Source organism: Dromiciops gliroides, chromosome X (genome assembly GCF_019393635.1).
Source record: "Dromiciops gliroides isolate mDroGli1 chromosome X, mDroGli1.pri, whole genome shotgun sequence".
NCBI lineage: Eukaryota > Metazoa > Chordata > Mammalia > Microbiotheria > Microbiotheriidae > Dromiciops > Dromiciops gliroides.
In genome coordinates, this window is record NC_057867.1 from 3,310,574 (window position 1) to 3,337,197 (window position 26,624).

The following is a 26,624-nucleotide window of genomic DNA, read 5'->3' on the forward strand; positions in this document are numbered from 1 at the left end:
TATTTTATTTTTTCCGTTACATGTAAAGATAGTTCTCAACTTTTGTTTATACATGCTTTACAATTTCAGATTTTTCTCCCTCCCTCCCCTCCCTCCCCCCTCCCCTAGACAGCAGGCAACCTACCCAACTTCTTGATTAGTTTCACACAAAACTCTACTGACCATGAAATGGTCAGGCAGGATGAGCAACAATGGCTTGAATCAAGTCATATTCATTGGACTAGGCCTTTTCGGAGAATGGGTGACAAGCAAGCTGACTGTTTTTGGTATGGCGTGCTAAAGTGAGATTACCAAAGTCAGAGTATAAAGTAATTAGTTCAGGGATATCTGAAGCCCAGCCTTAAGCTGTTAGCCACTTCTGGGAATAGTTTGGAACAGCAGCAGCATCTAGACCAGGGGTTCTTCACCTTGCTTGTGTCATGGACCCCTTAGAAATGGACTCCTCAAAATCGTGTTTTTAATGCACAAAATACATAGGATTACAAAGAAAATCGACTCTATTGATATGCCATTATCAGAATATTCAAGAAACAAACACAAGTTCACAGACCCTGATCTAGACCAACTTGGTGTGAAGGAGCCATGGACGGAAGGAAGGACTTTCAATCAGCTACACATCTGAGCATCACACACAGAGTGCCAGGCTCTGTCACCACGAACTCTGGCCACAAATCGCATGTCCTCTGTGGAAGAAATGCTCAAATTGTCTTTTAATAATACCCATTGATACAGTCATAACCACCATTATTGGTATTGCCTTTATATCCTAGTGAGAGAAGTTAAGGTAGAAACCAGCCCATGTGCTAACAGGGAAATGTTTTGCACCTCTACATATTTGTAAGGGGTTTTCTTTTTCTTGTCTCAATGGGAAGAGAATCTGGAACTGAGAAAACAAAACTGAATTCAAAAAAGAAAGAGAAATCAGGCCACATGGTGTGGCTCCTCAGGGTGGGAGCAGTTTCTGGCTCCTGTTTTGTAATGGTCCTGACTCTTATAGATCTCCTGGTATGATTGTAGGGCCAAAGCATTCATTGACTCAGATCTCTCAGTCGATGCTGGATCTCTGTGATGAAAAACTGAAAGAGGTAAGCCATTGTTGTTCCGTGTCTTTCAGAATGAAGAAGGGGCCATGGGATTTGTATGCAGAAAGCCAAAGGGGTGGGAGAGTAGGGAAGGTGTGAGAGTAGAGAGGGGACCGATGGGAAGAGGGCGGGACAGGGACAGTGAACCTCAAAAGTCAGCAGGTGCTGTGGTAACTGAATGAGGAGAGATTTCAGAAGGACGAGAGCAAGCAGGCTGCACACCCAAGCCATTACCTTTCATTTCAGAAAGAAGATAAGCTGGCCCGCTTAGAAAAGGCCATTAACCCCTTGTTGGATGATGACGACCAAGTGGCATTCTCTTTCATTCTGGACAACATTGTCACCCAGAAGATGATGGTGGTTCCAGACGTAGGTGGCCTCCGTTCTGGGCAGTATGAGGATGGTGCAGGGGTCAGGGGCTACAGTCCTTGTTGCTCAAGGGTGTGTGTGTGCAGTCAATTCAATCGTAAAGATGATTAGAACATTGGCCCAACAACCTCACCCAAACCAGAAGAGGCAGAGGTAACTGGATAAGAGTACAGTTAGATGGATTCAGGAACCAGTTGAATGATCGGACCAAAGAATGTCGATTAATGGATTCAGTTCGTCCTGGAAGGAAGTTTCTAGTGATGTGCTACATTCAGTTCAACAAACATTCGTTAAATCCCTACTGTGTGCCAGGCACTGTGCTAGGAAAACAAAGACAAACTGCCCTCAAGAAACTTTTATATTCTACTGGGGGGAAACAACATGTATGCAGATAAGTAAATACAAGATATATGCAAAATAAATACCCAAAGCAAGGTAATTTCTGAGAGTTGGGGGGATGGAGTGGGGACTAATGTCAAAGGGTACGAGAAAAGGCCTCTAGTAGGAGGTGGCACTTCAGTTGAGCCCTAAAGGAGGAAGTTAGTCATTCTGAAAGGCCTTGGGGCACACAGGTAGAAGACGGAATGGAAAGGCTATGAGGGGAAGCATTGTGCCATCAGCCTGGAGAGAGATGAGTACATGTATGAAGTGTGCTCACTAGGTGCCAAGCCCTGGGCATGTGGAGAGAAAAGTCTCATGGTCCTTGCCCTCTGAGAAGCTCCCATTCCAACAGGGAGACAACAGACAGGAAAGGTTTCGGCAGCAAGGTCAGGTGAAAATAAAGTCCCATGGTCCTTAGGGTGGAACAGCAAAGCAGGTGCTCAGGCTTCTTCCCTACTGGCATTTTCACTGATAAAATCATCTCAGTTTTGGCTGTTGAGCCATTGGACAGGGCCAAGGACTTTGGTGGCCATGTCTTTCAGGGTCTTTGGTAGCTATGTCGGTAGCACCTGTGGGAGCAGTCAGTCCCCAGGCAGCATCTCCCCAGGGTTTGCTTCCTGGGAGGAAGGCTGAGGCCACAAAGCTGGAAGCATTGCTCTTTCCAAGGCTCTCGGGGTCTGGGGTCCTTGGCTCTCTCCATCAGGGTCTGATGGTGGTCAAGGTGGTGGTGCTGGTGGTGGTTTGATTTACTTGGCACATGTTGCCTACTGTCCCCCTCTCAAAGTGCCTGGCTGCTTCAGCTAGGCTGGCTAAATTGCTCTGTAGGTGGCGGCTGGTGGAGGTTGCTGGCCCCTTGTCCATAGGAGCTGTCTCCCTGGATGATGGCAGTGAGGACTGGGCTGGAAACAAAAAGCAGTGGTCAGGGGTGGGGATGGGAGGGGTGCTGCCATTCTATTCAGTATGTTCATCACTCATTTAGAGATGGAAGGGTCCTTAGAAGTCATCAGGTCTAGTCTTCCCATTTTACAGATGAAGAAACTGAGGCCCCAAAAGGTAACATGACTTGTCCAGAATCATTCAGCTAGTAAGTGTCTGAGGCAGGATTCAAACCTAGGTCTTCCTGACTTTGTCTACTACATCATGTTGCTTCACACAGATGTTGGCATAGATGGACTGCTTATACATCTGTATGTGACATGAAGCCTGGAGAAGTAGCTTATATCATGACAGAATCAGGATTCAAAAGCTATCTGAGACTAGAATTATGGACTGAACTTAGGGTGGGATCAAATAGCCATTCATTAGCATCGTCCTGCACTTTGGTTTTTTAAAACAATCAACTATACAAGTATAAGATGGGGGGAAAGAGCTAAAAATGTTCTCATGAAAAAGATCTGCAGGTTTTCAGTTGACTGACTACAGGATTCATAAGAGGCAAAAATGTCAAAATGGCATGATCCCTCAAGGAGCTTACCTTCTACTGAGATAAGTATGGCGGGTGTAAAGCAAAGTTTAGGACAAATTTCTCTAGTAAAATTTGAGAAGGAAGAACATTTTCAGATGGGGGAATCGAGGAAGACTACCTGGAGGAGATGGCATCCAAGCCTGAGCCTTGAAGGATAAGAGAGATTCTAAAAGGTGTCTATGAAGAGGGAGTGCATTCCAGGCTGGTGTGACCTCAGGGAATGTGGGGAACAGCTGGAACATTGTATGAAGGGTGTAATGTGAGACAAGGCTAGAAAGGCTGCTTGGAGCCAGCTGGTGGTGGGCCTTATGTGCCAGTTTGTATTTCTTTTTTAGAGGCAAAAAGCGTCCATTGGTTTTTTTCTTTTGTTTTGTCTGAACTGGGCTTTTAGATTATTTTGGCAGATGTGTATACAAGAAGGAAAATAAGAAAGAAGGGAAACTATTTTAGGAGGCTATTAAAATTGTTTAAACAAGAGATGCAAAGGGCCTGATGTGGCTGTTGTGCCCTTTGACATGCCCTTAGGCCAAACTAATAGAGGCATGGTCTAGAACCAGAGCTATAATAGTCCTCTGCCCTAGTTAGCCCACATCTGGAGTACTGGATTCAGTGGTGGTCACCACATTTTATGAGGGGCATTGATAAGGTGGAGCATGCCCAGAAGAGAGAGGTTCTATGAGGATGGGTTTAAGAAAGTGAGAATCCTTGTTTTGAAGAACAGAAGACTTATAGGTGAAATAATACCTGTCTTCAAATGTGTGAAGGGTTGTCATTTGGAAGAAGCAGCAGAATTATTTTTTGGCTCTAGAGAATGAGGACCAGTGAGTGGAAGTTAACATGGAGGGAACTTTTTGTCGTTGTATATGCAGTTAAATAGTTATAGCTGTTCCAAAAACAGAGCTGGCTGCCTTGTGTTGTAGTAAGGTGCCTGTCAGTGCAAGTGTTCAAGAAGCTGGATGTTATTCTAAAGAAGACTCTTACTTACATCAGGTAGGGATTGAGCAAGGTGGTCTCTCAAGTCCCTTCTGATGCTAAGATTCCATAATTCTTCCTGATCTCTTGGAACATAGATGATATGTGAGTGGAGGACAGAGGTTCTTGCCATGTGGTGGCCTTCCCTGAAACACGTAGCCCTTATGTGGTAGTCCTGCATTTTCAGTTTGTATGGCTCTTGGCAGGTAAATGCCTGTGGTAGGACACGGGGGAGCAGCTAGCATCCTAATGAAGAAACTTGCACTTGAGTGCTCTATTGTTGAACACTGCTGTGGTACTGATGAACTAAGGTTCTTTCCCCCTTGTGCTTCTTAGCTCATAGGGTTGTTAATTCTAGGCATCTGCTCTTGAGAAATCCTGAGCCTAGCTGGAGGATTGTTTTCTAGTGTGAACTTGAGAGGAGGGGTGGTCAAGATTAGGGCAGAAGAACAGTAGAAGGTCAAGCTAATGTTGTTTGTGGAAGGTCACTTTGAGTTACTCATTTTTCTCTTTCCTCTAGTCTTGGCCATTTCATCACCCAGTGAATAAGAAGTTTGTTCCAGATTATTATAAAGTGATCATTAATCCAATGGACTTGGAAACTATCCGCAAGGTGAGTGTTGGAGTTGGCAAGATCCCTTTGGAACTTCCTGCTTGTAAGTTTGTATCTAACTGCTTGGCTCTTCTAATTATAGAACATTTCTAAGCACAAGTATCAGAATCGAGATGCCTTCCTAGATGATGTAAACCTTATCCTAGCCAACAGCATCAAGTACAACGGTGAGTATTTCTAGGGGCTCCCCCATGAGATGGGAGGACTCTGTTGCTCTCCCATCGTTTGTTGAGATCCAGAGTTACATTGCTAGAGTTAGGTAGAGCCTTGAGCCCCTTGGAGTGTGGCGCTCTGCTCAGCAGAACGAGATAATCTTGTTTTTGGCTGGGCTTCTCTGTGTGGACAGAAAAATCTGTTTTCTTATGGGTGCTTGTCTTGCTTAGTGAAAACCAGAAATAAGAATGGTTCTTTGTGGCACAGCCTCAGAATCATCTGAGGTTACCTCTGAACCCTGGGGATGAGAAGTTCAAAAAGGCATACTTTGGACTCCCATGAAATATTGAATTGGATGGAGCGGGAAAGTAGACTGGTCTGAGGACGTGGGGCCAATGTAGCTACCTAACCTCGATTGTGACCCAACCCTTAGAGCAGGCTAGAGAAAAGGAGTCACCTAGTGTACTCTGAATACCTATTTCAGGAGGTCTCAAAGGCATCTTGTTCCACATGTACTCAGAAACAGATGCCTGTAAAAATGGCCAGGGAAGATGTTCTCCAAAGTGCATTGTAGAGTTGAAGATTCTGGATAAGGGCTGAAGGGGTAAATGAGAGATTTCCCAACTGACAGGCAATATATTGAAAGTAACTCATTTGATTAGAAGTTCCATTTGCTAGTGCTACCATTCCACCTAAAGACCCAGGAAGGCAGCCATTCTATTCCTCTTAACCTACCTTATTCAACCAGCAATTGGGAATCCTCTGGGGAGCCAGCTTCATTGTCACCTTCCTCCTCCATCCCCACCCCCATCTCCTTGGCATGAGCCCTGTCACTTTTCCTTGTGCTTTTTTGGTTAACTTTTAGGGATATTTTGCCAGGTATGACCTAAAGTCAGCAGCCCAGTGTGGCAATTTTGTAGAAGTCAGAAAGCAGAAGCTAACAACAGTGTCATGTATTGCCACTATTCTAGTTCTTGTTGTTTGTTCTTTATTCTCTCCAGCCCCTAGCTAGGATTTCAGCTTCCCCTAGACCACTTTGGAGCACTTGTCTATACTGCCTTCCATGAGCATGCCTTGTGGTAGTCAGATATCTGATGGATTTCGGAAAGACCAGTTAATAATAATTATGACAAAACCAATGAAAGGTTAGTAATCCCTCCTTCAAGAATCCAGCAAAACAGGTAGCTTTACCTCACAGGAACGCTTTTTGTAACTGGGTGTGCAAATCCTGATAACCAGAGTTGAGTGAGAGGCCTTCCCCACCAGCAGTGCATTCACACCAAGTCAGGCTTCTCACAGCATGGACAGTTTTTCAAAAAATGTCATAGGTTAAGCTCACAGGTTGCCTTAAACTGTGCCCAATAGCCCCCCAAATTCTAAACCTGGTTAGGGGGGGAAATTCTTAATAAAAGTTTTTGGAAATCCATTCCAAGAAACCTGCCCATTAAATGCAACCGTGGCACATATGAATATCTGTTCTCCTTCCAACTCCACATGGGGATCGTTGGTTCTTTAGCAATTTTTTGCTAAACTCCAAGTATCCAGATTATTGATGAAAGATCAGAAGTCACTTAATGGTCTATCAGTTAAACACAATTAAGGAAGCATTTGTGAAGTGCCTACTGTGTGCTAGACTCTGTGCAAAGCATTAGGGATACAAATACCAAGAGGAAACAGTCCCTGCCCCCCAGGGAGCTTCCATTCCATTGAGTCTGTGAATGCAGAGACAACCACTATGGAGTGAAGGCCACCAGTCCAAACCAATGGGTGGCCCTGGGGTGTGTGAAACGTTCTTGGCAAGAGCTCTGCTTCTGAAGGTATCCCAGCTCTCTCTGTTCACAGGGCTTGAAAAAACAAAACCCAATTCTCTCTTGAACTTTTACCCAGGGAGTCCCAAAAATGTGGGGAGCCCAGGTTCTTAGGACACCCAGTAGGGATACCCCTCTCCCCACCACAAGTTTGAAATGGCTAGGAACTCTTTACAGGACAAGCACAAAAGCATTACTTCCAGAGGTCTGTGACTTCAGTGAGCTCTCTGTCCTGTCACTAACACAGGCTGGCAGTGCTGTGCAGCATGCATTATCTCATTTGAGATTGGTGCTGCTATCCTGATTTTACCAATTAAGGAAACTGAGGCACAGAGGTTGAATGACTTTGCTAGAAAGAGTCTGGTGCTCGCTTCGGCAGCACATATACTAAAATTGGAATGAAAGAGTCTGAGGCAGGATTCAAACTCAAGTTTTCTTACCTTGAAGTCCAGCACTCTATCCACTATACCACTTAGCTACCTACTAGTGTAGAGTAGAACTTTTCCTTATGATCTTAATAGATGGTTTTATTAGTTGTTTTTTTTTGGGGGGGGAATCCATCCCCCCCCTCCCCTACACACACACACACACACACACACTCCAGTATGGCCAATTGTCTAGTTCTGAGCCTCTCTGCCCTGCATTAGGCTGGTCTTCAGACATACTTCATTGCTAGGCCTCTGCTGTCAGGCCCTTTGAGATCCTGGGGTCCCCCTCCATGCCACCAAGAGGCTCATACAATTTTCAGGAAGAAATAAGACATTCTTACTCAGTTTGCATTCTTGTGCCAGGGAACATTTCAGCAGGCCCATCACCAAATTTTTCCCCAACAAGGGACATCTTGCTGCCCTGCCTGTTTCTCTGACATTCTCCCACAGCTGAGAATTACAAAGCCTATTAAAGGATGAACATGAAGCCCATTATCCAGTAGTCTAAAGTAATAGTACTGCAAATTAATGTTTTGCCCCAAATTACCACATAATCTCTGACCCATAAGGGAAAGGGAACTAGAGACTAGTCCAAGGTCACCCAGGGAGCAGCAAATGGCACAGGTGGGATTTGAACTGAGGCCTCTGACTTCAACATAGTACCACGTTGCCTTCCTCTTAATTCATAGCTCAGGCACAAGTAGCCACATTTTCCACAGAAAGATTGTAAATAGCAACTTGATCTTAAAACCTAAAACGGATAAAGTTTTCAACAATGTAACATCCTGTTTGATAGCCCATAGTATGTGAAACATTCTAAACAAACTGATTTTTTAACCCCACTCAGAGTGGAAGCAAGGTCACTTTAACCACATAAAATACAGTGTTGCAGTAAAAAGGCAGATCTTGCCAAAAAAGCCACTTCTGTCATTTTATGCCAAGATAAATGAACAAGGATTATGTTTAAAGATTCCTCTATCACAAGAAATGTGTATCTTATTATAATAACTAGACAAACAATGGTTCTGACCTGTTTTTAAGGGTCAAAATAGAGAGGTAACTTATATGGTTCAGCTTTCCTCATATCTTCTGCCCAGTGAACCAGGAAACTGTATTGAATTAGACTAATCCCAAGATTTTGAGTCCAAATGATTTTCTTCAAATAATTCATTGTGAAGGAAGATGGTTAGGTGATCAAGCTTAGTTTATTAGTTAATGTATTTAAAACACACTGGAGCACTGGGATAATGCTGGGTTTGGCTGGGTATGGAGGAAGTGAGATGGGAAGAGTCCCTTGCTATGAATTTGCTTTCGAAGTGAGACCATGTTATAATGGTATAATGGTCTCAAACCAAATAACCTATTGTTCTTGGGTTGAGTCTGGAACAGATCAGCCTTATACACAGTTTTTTCTTTTTAGTGAAACAGTATTAGTTAGTGTGAGTTATTTGTCATTATATTAACTTATTGGCCAATGTCAGTTATTTTCCTCATCGTGTGATTTCCATTTAGTTTAAACCAAGTTCAAAAGTGTCTGAATGAGGGTCCAAACAAATGGGCATTTATAATATGTCCTTTTGAGAAGCCCACCAGATATACCTGAAGTACAGGCTCTACACCCTCCTTCAAAGTTTGAGCTAGTCCCCAGTTCCAGATCTCTATGTGTGGTTCTTTAAGCTTTGGTTCGGAGTCCTTGCCTCTTAATTTGGGGTCCTGGGATCTTTATACTTGACCCACATTCTATGTAATAACCAAAGAACTTAGATGAGGCCCCATTTCTTAGGACATGCTCAAGTAGATTTATCAGCATTCATTTCTGCAAGAATTTGCTAGCACTGAAGAAGTCCATATGGTTGCTCCTTAAATACAGTCTTTTAAAAAAATTTACATGAGGGGCAGCTAGGTGGCACAGTGGATAGAGCACCGGCCCTGGAGTCAGGAGGACCTGAGTTCAAATCCGGTCTCAGACACTTGACACTTACTAGCTGTGTGACCCTGGCCAAGTCACTTAACCCCAATTGCCTCACTAAAAAAAAAAAAATTTTACATGATGAATGTCAGCAAATATCCATTTCCCACCCCTTTATCTGTCATGGTGCTAATTAATCTATTTTTGTTTTACATAAGAGGAGGAGGAGGAAAAATAATCATTTTTATATGGTGTTTTAAGGTTTGCAAAGTATTTTCCATATATTCTCTCATTTAATCCTCACAACCCTGTGAAGCATGTTATTATTTATCCTCATTTTGCAGAGGAGGAGACTGAGGCTAAGAGTGACTTGCCCAGGGTCACACTGCTACAAAGTTTCTGAGGCTCGATTTGTTCTCAGTTCTTCCTGACTCCACGTCCAGTGCTCTATTCATCACCTCAAATGGAGGTTACTTGACTTAGGAGGAAGGATGTTAGGCAACACTATTTGAGGAATGGTTCTCATCATTGGATTAATGGGAGAATATATAACTAAGACTAATTATTTAACTAAGGGATTTGACAAAATCCCCAAATTCTGTTGAGGAAGTATCAGCACCAGAATTCCTGAAGTTTCCTGGGAAGTTAGTCCCACTAGGTCATTAGAGCAGGATTTGTGGGCTCATCCATGAAAGTATCTTACAGAGAGCTCTCAATCTTCTCCTCCCTGCTCATATAGTCCATTGTTGCCTCCAACTTGGTATAGCCCTAAGACGGTGTTTTTCACTAAAGCCTTCCAGATCACTTATTCCTGGTGCTTGCTTATCCCTCTAACTGGAAACACAGAGCATGTAACAGCCCTTCTGTCTTATGACATTACTATTGAGGCAAACTTAAGAGATGACAACAGAAATGTTTTTTGGTTCTGGTAGAGTCCAGCTTCCTAGGGCTGTTGTCAGAGTTGACATTGATCTGAGTGAGGCTGCTTTTTAAGGAGGACTGCTTTTAATTTCTTCAGCAATCTGTTTGGAGTTGCTTTGGGCCATGGCTTAACAAGAAAGAAAAAGAGAGAGAGAGAGAGAGAAAGAGAGAGAGAGATCATGTACATTCACCTGTATCTTCAACCACAAAGCATCCCATCGTCGCCAAAATATCCAAGGTGCAGGGGTTCCCTCTTCGGTACTGGGGGCATCCTGGGGGTGAAGGCACCAAAGAATTATTGTGTATATAGATTGGTGTTTGGAATCATATTGAATGTCTCTGTATTCTAACAACTGTACACTCCCAGATGACTAACGGCCAAATGCTGCCTACTGGTAATAATGAGGCTCCCTCACTTGCTCAGCCCGGACTGTCCCCTCTAGGCTACTTAGTGACATTAGAGACATAGACACTTTTAGAAGTCCTCAGAATTAAATCGTTAACCCTAGATTTGGTTGGGGCCATAGCTGGTTAAGGATTTCTTGTATGCCTGGGAAACCATAACAAATATGCCTTCCCTGCAACCCCCCTCCCCCCCAAAAAAAACAGGCAATATATCTCCAGACTCTAATTCAGTAAAACTTTCACTTGCCTTTACCACTTGGCCATTCTTCTAAAAGGCAAAGTAATGGTTATTCATTTACTTATTTTGGTGACCAGAAGTTATTCTGTACCACTATTTTAGACATCCTCCTGCTGTAATTTTTTTTTTTTTTGGCGGGGCAATGGGGGGTTAAGTGACTTGCCCAGGGTCACACAGCTAGTAAGTGTCAAGTGTCTGAGGCCAGATTTGAACTCAGGTCGTCCTGAATCCAGGGCTGGTGCTTTATCCACTGTGCCACCTAGCTACCCCCCTGCTGTAATTCTAATCTCCTTTCTTCTTTTAAAAAAATCAGCAGAGATGTTGAAAATGTGGCCACCATTTTTCATATAGCAACTCTTTAGAGAGTTAACAAATACATTTGGCCTCCCACTCAGTTGTCTTTTCTGGGCTCCTTAAGGTCCCAGGTCATTTCTGCATGTCTTGTCACTCTGTTTCCCAGTTCTGTGTGTCAGCTGTGAAGCCCACAACTGTCAGCACCAAGAGAGTGACAGGATCACCTCTGGATTTTCCTGCCCTTTGTTTCATGGCTTCGATTAGTTTACCAACTCCATCACTACTGTTCTCATAAGAAAACCCTAAATGCCAATTTAGGTACCTGGTATAGTTAGCAAGCTAAATAGCCATGGCCCCTGCACTCTGTGAGCTTAGAATCTCTAAGACTGACAAGTGAAAACAGATATCAAAGACATACAGAAACAGGAACAAATATGTAAATAAGAACTCTGACATTATAAGGGGTTAAGTGTCTTTACTGGGGTTTTAAGTCCTGGGAATGGTATGTCCAGGGGAGATGGGGAATGGAAGAGAAATCTTCCTCGTTTCAAATTCGGGAGGGCTTCTTGGAGGAGGTGGCATTTTAGGAGCTGTTGGATGGAAAGGAAAGGGCTTGGCAAGCTGTATACAAACACATTGATCTATTCCCATGTTAGAAGTGAAGAACTTGAGCTACTGAGAGGTTGAGATCTGTGTAGAGTCATGATTTCTTCTCTCACTGGCCAGGGCTTGGTTCCCTCTTTGGATTTGACCCAAGTAGTAGAGAGTACTACGAGAGCCTCATGGCTGTACTGACCCCTTTCGGGAGGAACTCCTGCCATTTTAACTGCAGTAGTCTGTCACTGTGAAACGGTGCCTCTTAATTGTCTTCATCTCTTAGCCTCAAAGTTTTTGAGGGCCCAGAGAATCGAATAAGGCCACAAGAGATTAGGACTCTCCAGATTCCTGAATTGTTAAGCTTCTCTTCTCACTTAGTTGGAGTGTTCCTGGCCCGACTTTTGATTCTGGCTCTATTGGCCCTGGGGAATCATTGACTTGGGCACTGATGGCATCATCCTGTTATTTGGATTTGTGTTAGGCCAGAGCTCTGAGAGGGCCATTCCCCTAACTAGGCCATTCTGTTCTCAAAGAAGTTTGTGATCAGTGTGGATACAGAATTTGGGGTGGTTCACATACACAGACCAGCTCTCTCTGCTTCATGCTCTGCTAAACATTGGAGACCAATGTACCAATTATCATTTGAGTCAGGTGATGGGAAGCATCTTCATTCAAATGGAGAATTTTGTTATTTAGCTGACATACACCTCCAAATAATGAAGCTAAATGCCAAGCCTGAGATCAGTCTCATGGGGTTAGAGCTGCAGGGATCCCAGGCGTCCCTTAGTCCAGTTTTGTTTTTTGGTTTTTTTTTGTAGAGGAGGAAACTGAGTCCCTCAGAGAAGTGAATAGGCCAAGGTCACAAAAGTAGTTAGGGGCAGAGGGTGCTAAGATAATGACACTATTCTGGTGGTAAAATAGAGAACTAGAGCCCTGGCAGCAGCCAAGGTGAAGGCTTCTTTTTTTGTCATAGGTTCGGACAGTCAGTACACGAAAACTGCTCAGGAGATTGTGAACATCTGTCACCAGACTTTGGCTGAGGTAGGTGGCAAACTTGGCTTCTCTGGGACCCAGCTTGAACATATTTCCTACATTCCTGGGGTAATTCATTCCATTTTGGTTGTTTTTCTAGTATGACGAACACCTGACTCAGCTTGAGAAAGACATATGCACAGCTAAGGAAGCAGCTTTGGAAGAGGCTGACTTAGAAAGTCTAGACCCAATGACCCCAGGGCCTTATACACCTCAGGTGAGTGAGGCCCAGGAATCTTCTGTTGCAGAAAATTGGGAGCACTGGCTTCTGAACCGGCCTTTGTCCTCAATCCCTTGCCCACATGCTCCCATGTCTCCAAGGCCAAGCTAAGGGAGTGCTTTGGTGATGATCTTGCTGAATTCCAAAGAGGGCAGCCCCGGGGCCAGTGGAGAGAGAGAGGGGTTTGCTCTCTGACGTGTCCACAGCCTCTTCCTCTGGTGTCCTTACTCATTCCTCAAGACTGATCGTCTGGTACTTTTTTTTTGTTCCTGGATTGGGTCATTTCCTGGTCTTTTCTATGAGGATTTTCTTTCAGACCTTCCCAGGATCTATACTGAGCAGAGAACCCTGGTGGCTGTAGGGCTGGGCCACACTGCTCTTGTGCCCTGTGGGTCTCCTGGCTGCCCATCCCCCTTCTCAGAGAACTGACTTTACACTTGGCTTTTATATCAGCATGAGACCTGCCTATATCACATGGGGATGAGGGTGATCCAGTCCTCTGCCTCCCTACTTTGACTCATCCTTGGCTATACTTATCTAAGCTGTAATGCCAGGAGGCTGGCATGCTTGGAGGGTGGGAATTAGCAAAGCAATGTTGGCTCTCTTTCTGGAGCCTTTTAAAGAGTTATTTTAAGTTTCTAACGTAGTTTCTAGAGGCTTGGTTATACTTGAAAAGAAACTGATGGGGCAGCTAGGTGATGCAGTAGATAGAGAACTGGCCTTTAAGTCAGGAGGACCTGAGTTCAAATCTGGCCTCAGGTGCTTACTAGCTGTGTGACCCTGGGCAAGTCGCTTCACCCTGACTGCCTCCCAAAAAAGAAAGAAAAGAATTGGTTATACTGGTTACTTGTTTATGCTGATTATTGGTTATGTTTTAAGAGAAAATCTTTTCTGAATTTTTTAAACTCTTTCCAAACCCCACCAAGAATTCTTTTTTTCTTATTCTGTCCAAGTTTCCCTCTGTTCCTCTGGTTTTTTGTTTTGTTTTGTTTTGTTTTTTTGGTACTACAGAAAACAGTCCATAAAAACTCTTTCATATTCTTGCTTGTGTTGAAATGCCACATCCAAATTTTCTTCATCTCTAAAGTAGCTGTGTAAGTTACCGCTGACCTTACAGGCCTATAAGGCTTAGAAGAAAGTAAAAAGCCCTGACATTTCTGCTGTTTTCAGCATGCAGCAGATGCCCTACTGTGACAGTAGACTTGGCAGCTTTGTAAATCCCTCCAAACCTGGTTTGCCTTTTACCTTGATTCTTACAAGAGTGTTCCTCATGGCAGGTTCTCTAAACTTTTCTTACTTTCCCCTTCTAAAGAATTGTTAAGGAATATGTTTTGTGCCACAGCCTCCTGACCTTTTTGATATGAACACATCCCTAAGTATGTCTCGAGATGCCTCAGTATACCAAGATGAAAGTAATATGTCTACCATGGACACGCCAACTACCACCCCAGAGAAGCGGGGGGTACAGGTGAGGATTGCTTCCCTCTCGAAATGGGTTCTTAGCCATGACGAGCCACTAGCCCTTTTCTGCCAAGAAGGCCTGAAATGTGGACAAAAAAGTGACAGGTCACATGACTAACTCCTGACAGAATCAGGTAATGGCCCCTGGGTCCTAGGTCCCAGATGGGTACAACAGCAAAACTGCAAGTAAGGCTTAGGTTTGTGAAAAGTGACAGATAGGCCAGGGTAACCTGATGGGCAGCTGAAAGAAGAAAGCATAATTGGGTTTCTTTCTTAAGGAAGAACGGACTTTGGAAAGAACTAATTTCAGGAGCTGACTGAAAAACATTCTCTGTAGGGGACAGGAGGCAAGAAATTCTTCTAGCTTTCTTTAGGGGTCCTCAGTGAAATGGATGAGAGTCCCAAGAGGTCTCCTTGGTCATCTCTCAAGCTGGATAATTCAGCCTAAAGAAAGCTTATGATTAAAAAGGAAGCTCTCGCTAACATTACATAGAAAGAAGTAGTAGGAATGGACTAGATACCTACCCTCTCATATTCTAGGGTCTCATTCTCGACTTGGGGATGGGTCCCAGAGAAGGAACTCAGGGAAAAGTCCAGAGACCCTAAGCTCCATGAACAGCCCCCGCTAGTGGGTTGGCTGACCACTCCACGCTGAGTTCTGGGTGACCACTCCTGCTGGCACCCCACTCAATGGTGTGCTATTTGTGTTCCTTATTCAGATGTGCCAGGGCTGAGGTAGGCTGGGCAGGGAAGACTCTGATGTAGATATTGAAAGGTTGGAGGAGGAGGATGGGCAACCTAAGACTCCAGCCCCAGTGAGTATGCTTGTATCCTCATGACAGGAGCCCCATCAGCACAGGGCAGTAGCCAGCATAGCTTGCCGCATCCCATTGCTCTTCCTGAGCTGCTGAATGGGGTTGTGCCAGTGGCTTCTGGTCTGTCACTTGTGTCCCTTAGTGCAAACGTTTTGGTCCATCTGTGTGATATAGGAGGAAGAAGGGGATGGTGACCTCGCAGATGAAGAGGAGGGGACTGCGCAGCAGCCTCAGTCTAGTGTCTTGTATGAAGATTTGCTCATGTCTGACGTAGAAGATGAGGAAGAAGATGCTGGGAGTGACGATGAAGGAGATAACCCGTTTTCCTGTAAGTCTTGGTTTGTTACCATCTCACTCACCATAGCAATCTTAGAGCCACGCTGAAAGCTGTTGACCATACGCTGGCTTCTCAGACATCTCTCTTCCTTGCAGCTCCAACCCAGTCATGCATAATTAGATAACTCGCAGCCATCTGGGGGAAGATGCTGCAGAAGAGGTGCTAAGAATGGGGGGGAGGACTAGATAAGCCGAATTTTAATATTGGCCAGGGCTAAGAGGTGTGTGGTATGTCCAATATGGCAAAGGGATGAACAGAAGATAATCTAACAACGGCAAAACAGATAGAAATTGGCTACTGAGGGAGAGGAAAGAAATCTAACTCCACTTTTCAAATGTCAGATCCTGCAGTTGACTACCAGGAGCCTAGCACAGGAGAGCCCTGAAGGAAGAAATCTATGAATCTATGAATACTATGAATAATTGTCTTGGAGAGGCCCCTGGGTCGTGCTTCTGGCAAGCTCATCCTGCCGAGGCACAGGACTCAGGGTAAGGTGGGTATGGGCCAATGAACCAGTACTTTTCCATTTGCACAGCTATCCAGCTGAGTGAGAGTGGCAGTGACTCTGACATGGAATCTGGTGGCATGAGGCCCAAACAGCCCCATGTGTTGCAAGAGAACACAAGAATGGGCATGGATAATGACGAGAGCATGATGTCCTATGAAGGAGATGCTGGTGACGCCTCTCATGGGATGGAGGACAGCAACATCAGGTAATAGGCATCAGCAGCAAGGAGGGGTCCTTGGGGTCCAGCATCCTACCATGGGCTCCCAGGGCACAGCAGCACGCTCTGATTTCTGCAGAAAGGGTGGTCTCTCTTGTCTAAGTTCCTTGTCCATGAAGTCTCTGACGAGCAGGGGCAGCATTTGGGGTCTCCGGGGGAGGTCACTTAACTCATGTGAGGGTGAGGACATCCCCTGAGTCCAAGGACTTGGACGAACCCATGACTTTCTCTCCTCAGTTATGGCAGCTATGAGGAGCCTGACCCCAAATCGAATACGAGAGATACGAGTTTTAGCAGCATAGGCGGGTATGACGTATCAGAGGAGGAAGAAGAAGAGGAAGAAGAGCAACGCGGTGGGCCCAGCGTCCTCAGCCAAGTTCGTCTGTCCGAGGATGAGGACGACAGTGAGGACTGCCACTCAATTCCTGGAGACAGTGATTCGGACTCTGAGGAATGAGGCTCTTCCTTGGGACCTCCTTGAGATTCTTAGCTTTCCCCAAGTGTGTATATATTCTGTACAGTGTCTGAGCCACCAGATGACCATGTTAGACTTCTTTCTTTTTAAATTATTCCGAAATAATAATAAACCTTCCCTCCCAGCCTTACTGGGTTGGATGTCATCGTTTTATTTTCTTTTTCCCCCTTTTTTTTTGTGGGGCAGTGAGGGTTAAGTGACTTGCCTAGGGTCACACAGCTAGTAAGTGTTTGAGGTCAGATTTGAACTCAGGTCCTCCTGAATCCAGGGCCAGTGCTTTTTCCACTACGCCACCTAGCTGCCCCCTCACCGTTTTATTTTCAAAACTTTCCTCTCCATCTTCTCTCAAACTTCCCTTCCTCTTCTTCTGGCTTCATTTCTCAGCATTGGTCAAAGGGCATGGGGGTAGGTGGGACATTTTTGAATAACTAACTTGCTTGAGGTGCTTTTGTCCCTTACCCTGAACAAATTAAGCATCCTGTGCCCTCAGACGTTCCAGCTAAGCCCTTGCCTCCACTCCCTGGTTGGAACATAGAGCCCACTCCTGCAAGGCTAGCCTTTTATTTCCCCCCTTTCAACTCCTTAACACGACCCGAAAATGGCTGGTTCCCAAGTTGATTCACTCTTCTTCCACCCCCCATCTCTATCCAGCCCACCCTAACCCCTGCATTCTCAACAGGATGAGCTTGACTCAGTATTGAGAAGTTATCTGAGATTCGTGCCTTTCCTTCCCTCTTCTCCCCCCCCCCCCCCCTTAGTTCAAAGCCTCTTGGTTTTCACTTACGCTCTGGACTCAGAGGAAATTGCCTCTTCCTTGTGTGTCCTCAACTTAGTTTCCCCTGCCTTCTTCTGGACCTCATTTTTTACCCATCATCAAACACCTCTCACACCTTCCTGCTAGCTCCTTTACCCACCAGGGTGCTCAAGTCTCCCATGTCCTGAAACAAAACAAAACAACTCCAAACCTTTCCCTGGGCCTTGCTACTGTCTCTCCTTCCTTTTGTTGGCAAACTTTTAGTAAGAATAAGAATAGCCTACATTTATTACCTCACTTCCTCCCCACCCACTCATTTCTTTTCTCAACTGGCTTCTAGCCATTCATTCAAAGGTCAACTTTGTTCCTTTTAGCCAATTCATTGGCTGCTTCTTAGTCCTCTTTCTGCTTGATCTGTCTCCATTTGTCACCATTGGCTACTGGAGCCTCCTTTGACTTCAATGACACTATCCTGTCTCTCCCTTGATCTCCTTTTATAGCTCCCTAAATGTCAGGTGCTCTCCTAAGCTTTGTCCTCAGACTCCTGCTATTCATTCTCTTCATTCTCCTTCAGAAATCTTGGATGTTCCTAGAGCTTCAACTATCATTTTTAGGCTTATGGCTTTCAATTCTATCTCTGCTGCAAACCTCTGCTGAGATGCAGGCTGGCAATTGATACCTGAAGCTCAAAAACATTGCCCCCAATGGGAAGGAAACAGGGCTTCCAGCTAAACCACAAACCAATATCTATGAGGTTTTCTTTGTTCCTTAAGAGGTCCTGACCTTCGAGCTGTTGGAGTGACAATCCAGATGTAAAGAAACAGTGTTAGGTAAGTCTAGGTCTAGGCTAAGGCTATGAGAGTAAGTCCTTTAGGCCTCGAATAATTTCTTTTATACACATCCAAAACAGAACTCCTCTTTTCTCCTTAAACCTGTCCTGTTTCCTTTGTCTATGAATGATACCATTATATCATCTTTATCACTAAAGATCCAAGCTTCTTATCTTTGACTCTTCCACCCTGAACATCTAAGCAAGCTGCTACATTTTCTGGCCCCTCCTTTTCATCCCCAATGCCACTACCCTAGTCCATTCACCTTCCCAACCTTGCCTCCAGTCTCCCTTTTCCAATCCATCCTCCCCGTGACCATCATCTTTCAGCTCTGATTACGTGACTCTTCATTAACTACCAAAGACATTTTAGACTTAGTTGTGAAGGTCTCTTTATCTGCCTTTTTTCATATGTACCTCCCGTGTGCCCAGAATGCATCCTGTTTTTAAATATATGTTTAACAATAAAAGTCATACTGAAGTTATGAGTATACTGGCTGTTTTTATATAAGTCCTGCCCCAAAATGATCCTCTGGCCAAATTGGATTATTAGAAGTAGATAACTGTTGTGGGCAGGATGCCTGTGTCACTGTACTGAGAGGATGGTGAGGTTGGGGTGGACTGGAGATTGGGGCTTGAGAAGAGTGAACCAAGTCTAAAGCAGCAACTTTGGGGATGTGATAAGGAGTCAAAAAGCTAAGTTTAAAAGGCCAGCCATGTAGGAGAGGGTCTCTATGTCCTGCTAGAGTTTGAGGCAGGGAGTAACTTAGAAAATCTGAGGACAGGGCATGCACTTAAAGCAAGCTAATCCTACCCCAGGCTTTGATTACTGAAACCACACTCCTTGGCAGAGGGGGAAGAAGGAGGGTATGAATTCAGAACTGAAAATGAAAGAAAGAAAGAAACCCTACCTCTAGATCAAGGTCTAATTCACATCAAATGAGATTAGATTTGTAACAAGCACTTAGCACAGTGCCTAGCACACAGTAAGTGCTAGATAGATGCTTCTTCCTTTTCCCTGTGCCTGCCCCACCCCATTCTACCTGCTTTGTGCTATTTCTCCATAGCTTGTTTGTAATCATGTTGGATTTTGTACTGTAGCTATTTGTGTACCTGTCTTACCTTGCCTAGTGAATTGTAAGTTCTATGAGGACAGGGACCGTGTGTCTTTTATAGCCCCTAGCATAAAATCCAGTGCCTTGTGCCTCATAATAATGATAGGTGCCTAATAAATGCTTGTTCAACTGAATTGAAACCTGACTTTCATTTTGCGTGCCAATAAGCCCACAAAGTATTTCCCCTGGTGAGATGGGTGCTAGTTAGGGTCCTAAGTGGACAATCTGCTGCCTTGTTAGTGTTTATTCATTTATTGTGGGTGTTGTCTCCCTAATTGGAAGCTTTTAAAAGGCAGGACAACTTGTGCCACTTTATCTTGTGACTAACACGTGGCTGGACACAGTGGGTACTCGATAAATATTCCTGATGGCCTGACTGAGGGCAGATGGCTAAAACCAACTTGGCATGTAGACGAGAGACTTATTCTGTTCCCCTCAGGGGCCCCGGGCAGGTCCAATCATAGCACTATGGCTATCGAGAGCTGAAGGAAAGGACATCAGACGAAGGTGGGTGAGAAATTTTTTCCATTTGAGTCTAGCTCTCAAAGTTATCCCTTTGTTTCCCTTACACCACCTGCTCTTAGACTGAGTCACAATTACCAAATTTGCTATGTACTTGATCTTACATCACAGTCTCGTAACACTTGGGGGGGATGGGAGGCGAGTGTGATGGGGTCCTTTTTGTACAGCCAGGACATGGAAGCATGTGCTGGGTTTGGAGTCTGGCCATTACTTTGAGCAGTCTCTTGGACTCGGTTTATTCCTCCAAAATGAGGCCATTGTGGGGCGGCTAGGTGGCGCGGTGGATAGAGCACCGGCCCTGGAGTCAGGAGGACCTGAGTTCAAATCTGGCCTCAGACACTTGACACTTACTAGCTGTGTGACCCTGGGCAAGTCACTTAACCCCAAATGCCTCACTAAAAAAAAATAAATAAATAAAAATGAGGCCATTGTGCCCCATGACTTAAAGATACTTTGCAATCCACCTTCACAGATTTAGAACACACTCAGAGCTATGTGGACTCATCACTTCCTCAACTCCCACTCACTTGTCAAACCCTTACAAGCTGACTTTGAGTGCATGCTAGTGCTATGTCAAGCCACTTGCATGTTCCCAATCAGCTTTGATTTCTCTGCGGCCCTGAACACTGTTGTCCATCATTTCCACCCAAACACTCTCTCCTTCTGGGGTTTTCATGACATTGTTTTCTCATGCTTCTCCTCTGATCTGTTTGACCATACCTTTTAGAGTCTCCATCATCTATTTCCTGCCTCCTACGTGTAGGATATGCCAGAGTTCTGGCCTGAATCAAGTTGATCCAAGTCAACAAGCATTTATTAGGCACCTGCCACGGGCCAGGCACTATGCTAAGGCCTGGAAATCCAAAGAAAGGCACAAAGAATACCTGGACTCAAGAAGCTCACACACTAATGGGAACAATTCTGTATAAACAATCAAGATTAATTGGAGGTCACCTTAGAGGTTAGGCACTAACCTTAAGGGCAACTGGAAAAGGCTTCTTAAGGAAGGAAGAAGTGGAGCTGAATGAGACTTGAAGGAAGCCAGGAGATGAAGATGAAAAGGGAGAGAATTGCAGACACAAGGGATAGTGAGTGAAAAAGTACAGACTAGGACAAAGTCATGTGGTAAGGAGGCCAATGGCACGGGACTGTAGAGGATGAGGAAGACTGGAAAGGTAGGAAGGAGCCAACTTGGGAAGGGCTTTAAGAGTCAAATAGAAGATCACTGTGCCAGCTGAGGGGAAGATGGACTGCAGTGGGGAGAGACGAGGTAGGCGGACCCCCCCCTGCCCCCAGCAGCTACTGCAGTAGTCCAGAGATGAGGGGATGAGTACCTACACCAAGGTGACAGGAAGTGTCAGAGAAGAGAAGGGGGCATATACAAGAGATACTAGAATTGATGACTTGTCAACAGATTGGATTGAGGGAGCAAGGAGTGCAGGATGAACCTAGGTTTCATGTCTGAGTAAGTGGGAGGGTGGCGATGTCCTGGACAATAACAGAGAAGTTAGGAAGAGGGGAGGGTTTGGGTGAAAAGATCATAAGTTCACGTTGGGACATGCTGAGTTGAAGATGTCAACAGGACATCCAGTGGGAGATGTGGGACTGGAGGTCGGGAGATAGGTTGGGTATGGATAACTAGATGAGAAGAATTTGCATAGAAATTGAAACCAAAGAGGGTCATCTCCTCGATCTTGCCATTATCCACAAATGTCCCCCCTCCACATTCGAGAACCCTGAAATTCCCATATCTGATCACAATTGATTATTGGTTTTCCACCTTTCCCTCAGCCTTCAGTTAGCAAGCCCTGCTCTTCTTCTACACCATGACCTCCAATTTATTTGGGAGGATGGGGAGGGGGCGGGGCAATGAGGGTTAAGTGACTTGCCCAGGGTCACACAGCTAGTAAGTGTTAAGTGTCTGAGGCTGGATTTGAATTCAGGTCCTCCTGAATCCAGGGCTGGTGCTTCATCCACTGTGCCACCTGGCTGCTCCATGACCTCCAATTTCTTAACCTCTCAAGTCCTTTCCCAGGCCTCACCCCTGCACTAGCCACACTCTCTTTCCCCATCTTTATTCACCCCTTGGTGAACCAGTTCAACTCTACACAGTTATCCATTCCATATCCCAGTTTCTGCATATCTTGTGTTGGCAAAAGAAATTAAATAGGAATTTTAAGGGAGTTTTATGGACGTCACAGAAGACACAAAAAGTCCAGCAGATGACACAGAGCCTATGACCAAAAACTTAACTCAAATTTTACAAAAAGGCAATGTAAAAGAAAGAAAAAATTCAGACTTCTCTGGTATGAAGGGAGAGTCAAACATTTTTTTCTTGGATTTTTTAGCTCGAGGGTGCGCCATACTCCTAACCCAAGATGTGGCAGGAATAACTGGACTGTCTTAATCTTTTGAGTCCCTGGCCCCCTTATCATTTCACTGGTTGCTGCTATTGTTCACCCCTGTCAAGCTTCTTCAGCCTGAGGTCACTCCTGACATCGGTCAACTTTTCCCCTTGTCCCCACCCCCCCAACATGCTTCTAAATAGAGGTGAAGAAAATCATACAATGATTCTGATTGGGTCCACTACAAATTTGTTATGCAATAGCAACAGGGACCCTGCTGCTAGGCAATTCTCCCTTACTAACTCACTTATGGCAGCTGGGTGGAGCAGTGGATAACGTGCTATGCCTGAGTCAGGGAGACCTGAGTTCCAATCGTGGCTATGTGACCCTGGAGAAGTCACTTAACCTTCTGTTTGCTTCAGTTTATTCAGCTGTAAAATGGGGGTGATAATAGTGCCTACCTCCCAGGGTTGTTGTGAGGATCCAATGAGATAATCAATGTAAAGTATTTAGCACAGTGCCTGGCACATAGTAGGCACTATATAAATGTTAGCTGTTATGAGTACTGTTATCCCACTTACCACAGTAGCCCTCCAAATCTTTTCATCCCTTCTCCAACCTCCTATGACTCCCCTGCTCCCAATCCTCTCACCTTAGGACTTTGCTTCATATTTTACTGAAAAAAGATTCTGGCCATTCCTGAGAGTTCCCTCTTCTCCCCTTCTCCTTATTTCACATCACCCAGGTACCTTCTTTTACCATGTCCTTCACCCTGTCTCCCAGGATGAGGTGGGCCTTCTCCTTGTTAAGGTAAACCTGGCTACATACACAAATGACCCCCGTTCCATCTTGGTTCCTCCTCTAACAAGCCCACTTATTTCCAATCTCTCCCTGTCCACGGCTGCCCCTTTCTACTACTGCCTAAAAATATGCCCACATCCCTCCCCTCTATCCTCAAACAACCTTCGCTCACTCCTTCCACTCCCACTATCATCCCATGTTTCTGCTGCCTTTTGTGGCTAAACTCCTTGAGAAGGCTGTCTATACCAGATGCTTCCACTTGGGCTCTTCTTACAATCTAGCTCCTGATCTCATCATTCCATTGAAATGGGTCTCTCTTCAAAGTGCCCCATGATATCTTTTTAAATTAATTAAATTTATTTTATTTTTCTATTCATGGAACAAAACAAGCCTTTCCATGACACAGGACAATAAAAAAGAGAATTTGCACGTGAAACTTCAAATCTACTATTTCCCCTAAAGATACAACAAAGTAATCATGTAAGTTTATTTTCCCCTCCCCCCCAGAGATGGCTACCATTAGACATATGTGTATATATGTACACACTTATGGAAAATGATTCTATACATACTTCTAGTTCTCAATTCTTTCTCTGGATGCAGATAACATCTTTCTTCATATGTCCTTTATTTTTAATTTGTATATTTATAATAGTCAAAATGACATTCACTCAAAGTCATTCTTTTAAACAATATTGCTGTTTTCTTGGTTCTGTTCACTGCGCTTTTCATCAATTCATTCAAGTCTTTCCATGCTCTTTTTTTTTTTTTTGGATGAGGCAACTGGGGTTAAGTGACTTGCCCAGGGTCACACAGCCAGTAAGTGTCAAGGGTCTGAGGCCAGATTTGAACTCAGGTCCTCCTGAATCCAGGGCCAGTGCTCTATCCACTGTGCCAACTAACTGCCCCTTTCCATGCTTTTTAAAATAATTGAGCTCATCCTTTCTTTTTTTTTTTTCTTTTTAGTGAGGCAATTGGGGTTAAGTGACTTGCCCAGGGTCACACAGCTAGTGAGCTCATCTTTTCTTATAGCGGAGTGGTATTTCATCACAACTATACGATACAACTTGCTCAGCCACTCCCCAGTTGATGGGCATCCCTGCAATTTCTAGTTCTTTGCCACAAAAAAAAGAGCTGCTATAAACATCCTATTCACATTTGGGGGGGGGCATTAAGCATTTATTAAAAAGTAAAGAGAGACCACGTGGAGTTCAGAAAGATAGGAAAGCCTAGCTAGGATCTACAGCAGAGAGAGGAGAAAAGGCTGCCTTCACCTACGAGTCCCAGGCCACCATCCCATTCACATTTAAAGTTATTATTGCTATTCACAAATTTCCTTCCATCTTATTTTTACTATTTTCTTTCTCTTTTTACCCTATCCCTGTTACCTTTTCAATCTAATCTCAATCCATACACCCCTCCAAAAGTCCCCCTATCGTCTCCCCCCACCCTCCCAAATCCCAATCCATATGCCCCTCTAAAAGTCCCTCCCCCACGCTGTCCCCCAGTTTTCTCACCTTTCTACATGTTCAGAAGACTTCTACACCCTTCCACACTTTAAAACCTACTTCCCAAGACAGTTCCTCCATGAAACTTTCCCTTATTTTCTGTAACATTAATAACTTTCTTTTTTTAGATCTCACATGTATTACCCAATGATCTCTTAACTGCCAAATCCAAAGGCCTTTTCTCAATCTGAATTCTCCTTGACTTCTCTGCAACCTTTGACTCTCTCAATCACTCTCTCCTCTTTTCTCTCTAGGTTTTCAGGACACACTTCTCTCCTGGTTCTCCTCCCACCTCTCTGACCCATCCTTCTCCATCTAGTCTGCTGGATCATCCTCCATATCACATCCTCTACTTTACATATCCCTCAGGGTTCTGTCCTGGAGCCCCCTTCTCTTCCCCTCAATCTACTTCACTTGGTTATGTCATCATTTCCCAAAGATTTCATTACCATCTCTATGCTGATGACTCTCAGATCTACCTATCCTGCCCCAATCTCTGCTGACTTTCAATCTCTCATCACCAGCTGCCTTTCAGAATCTTGAACCAGATGTCCAGCAGACATCTTAAACTCTACATGTCCAAAACTGAACTCATGATCTTGCACCCCAAACCATCCTCCCTTCTAAAGTCCCATAAGTCGAGGGCACCAAGTCCCATCTTCCACAGGAAGCCTTTTACAATCTCGTTTTTTTGTTTGTTTGTTTGTTTGTTTTTGTGAGGCAATTGGGGTTAAGTGACTTGCCCAGGGTCACCCAGCTAGTAAGTGTTAAGTGTCTTCGGTCAGATTTGAACTCAGGTCCTCCTGAATCCAGGGCCGGTGCTCTATCCACTGCTCCACCTAGCTGACCCTCACAATCTCTTTTAAATTCTAGTGTCTTCCCTCTGTTGATTTTACATCTTGTTTGTACATAGTTCTTTTTTTAAATAAAGTATTTTATTTATTTATTTTTTCCATTACATGTAAAGATAGTTCTCAACTTTTGTTTATACAAGCTTTCCAATTTTAGATTTTTCTCCCTCCCCCTCCCCTAGACAGCAGGTAATCTGATATAGGTTTATATATATATATATATATATATATATATATATAATAACATTAAACATATTTCTGCATTAGTCATGTTATAAGAGAAAAATCAGAGCAATGAGGAAAAACCTCAAAAAAGAAAAACAACAGCACCAAAAACAAAAGAAATAGTATGGTCCATTCAGCATCTATACTCCACAGTTCTTTTGTTTTTTTTCCCTGGATTTGGAGATCCTCTTCTATCATGAGTTCCCTGGAACCCTTCTGTACCACTGCATTGGTGAGAAGAATCTAGTCCGTCACAGTAGATCAACACTCAATGTTGATGATACTGTGTACAATGTTCTTCAGGTTCTGCTCATCTCACTCATCATCAGCCCACACAAGACCCTCCAGGTTTCTCTGAACTCCTGCTCATCGTTTCTTACAGCACAATAGTATTCCATTACATTCATATACCACAACTTGTCCAGCCATTCCCCAATTGATGGGCATCCCCTCAACTTCCAATTCCTTGCCACCACATAAAGAGCAGCTATAAATATTTTTTGTACATAGTTCTTTATGTGTTGGCTCCCCTGTTAGACTGGGAGCTCCTTGAGGGCAGGACTGTCTTTTGCCTTTCTTTGTATCCTTAGCACTTAGCACAGTGTCTGGCACATAATAGCTCAATAAATGTCTGTTGACTGACTGGCCCAAATTTTTTCATCAAAATATATGCCAAGGTTCTCAGCTGAGAGGATGGGGGAAGGGGTACCATGGGAAGTTGGAGGAAGGATGAAAAGGTTTGGAAAAGTTGCTATGATGAGTGAGATGGTAAACAGATTAAGGGGAATGTCTTGCTGTATCAAGAGCTCCATTGAGATTATGTAACATAAGGGGCAGCTAGGTGGCACATTGGATAAAGCATGGCCCTGGATTCAGGAGTACCTGAGTTCAAATCCGACCTCAGACACTTGACACTTACTAGCTGTGTGACCCTGGGCAAGTCACTTAACTCCCATAGCCCCGGAAAAAAAAAA

The 26,624-nt window shown here is 44.3% G+C and overlaps 1 protein-coding gene and 1 long non-coding RNA gene across 2 annotated transcripts in view; one reads left to right on the forward strand and one right to left on the reverse strand.

Moving 5' to 3' along the window:
• Positions 1-19,532, forward strand: part of TAF1 (TATA-box binding protein associated factor 1) — a 43,661-nt gene extending 24,129 nt beyond the window's left edge. The window contains 10 exon segments of the mRNA XM_043973876.1: positions 1,018-1,085; positions 1,329-1,451; positions 4,790-4,882; positions 4,965-5,049; positions 12,609-12,676; positions 12,768-12,884; positions 14,230-14,355; positions 15,338-15,491; positions 16,036-16,213; positions 16,463-19,532. Coding sequence (XP_043829811.1) covers positions 1,018-1,085; positions 1,329-1,451; positions 4,790-4,882; positions 4,965-5,049; positions 12,609-12,676; positions 12,768-12,884; positions 14,230-14,355; positions 15,338-15,491; positions 16,036-16,213; positions 16,463-16,682 — 1,232 coding nt within the window. The 3' untranslated portion in view covers positions 16,683-19,532.
• On the reverse strand, positions 2,635-24,664 carry LOC122733450. The gene is made up of 3 exons (XR_006353851.1): positions 24,584-24,664; positions 10,293-10,373; positions 2,635-2,731 (listed from the first exon to the last, which is right to left on the reverse strand). It is a non-coding gene; the product is annotated as an uncharacterized LOC122733450 (long non-coding RNA).
• Positions 24,665-26,624: the final 1,960 nt, after the last annotated feature.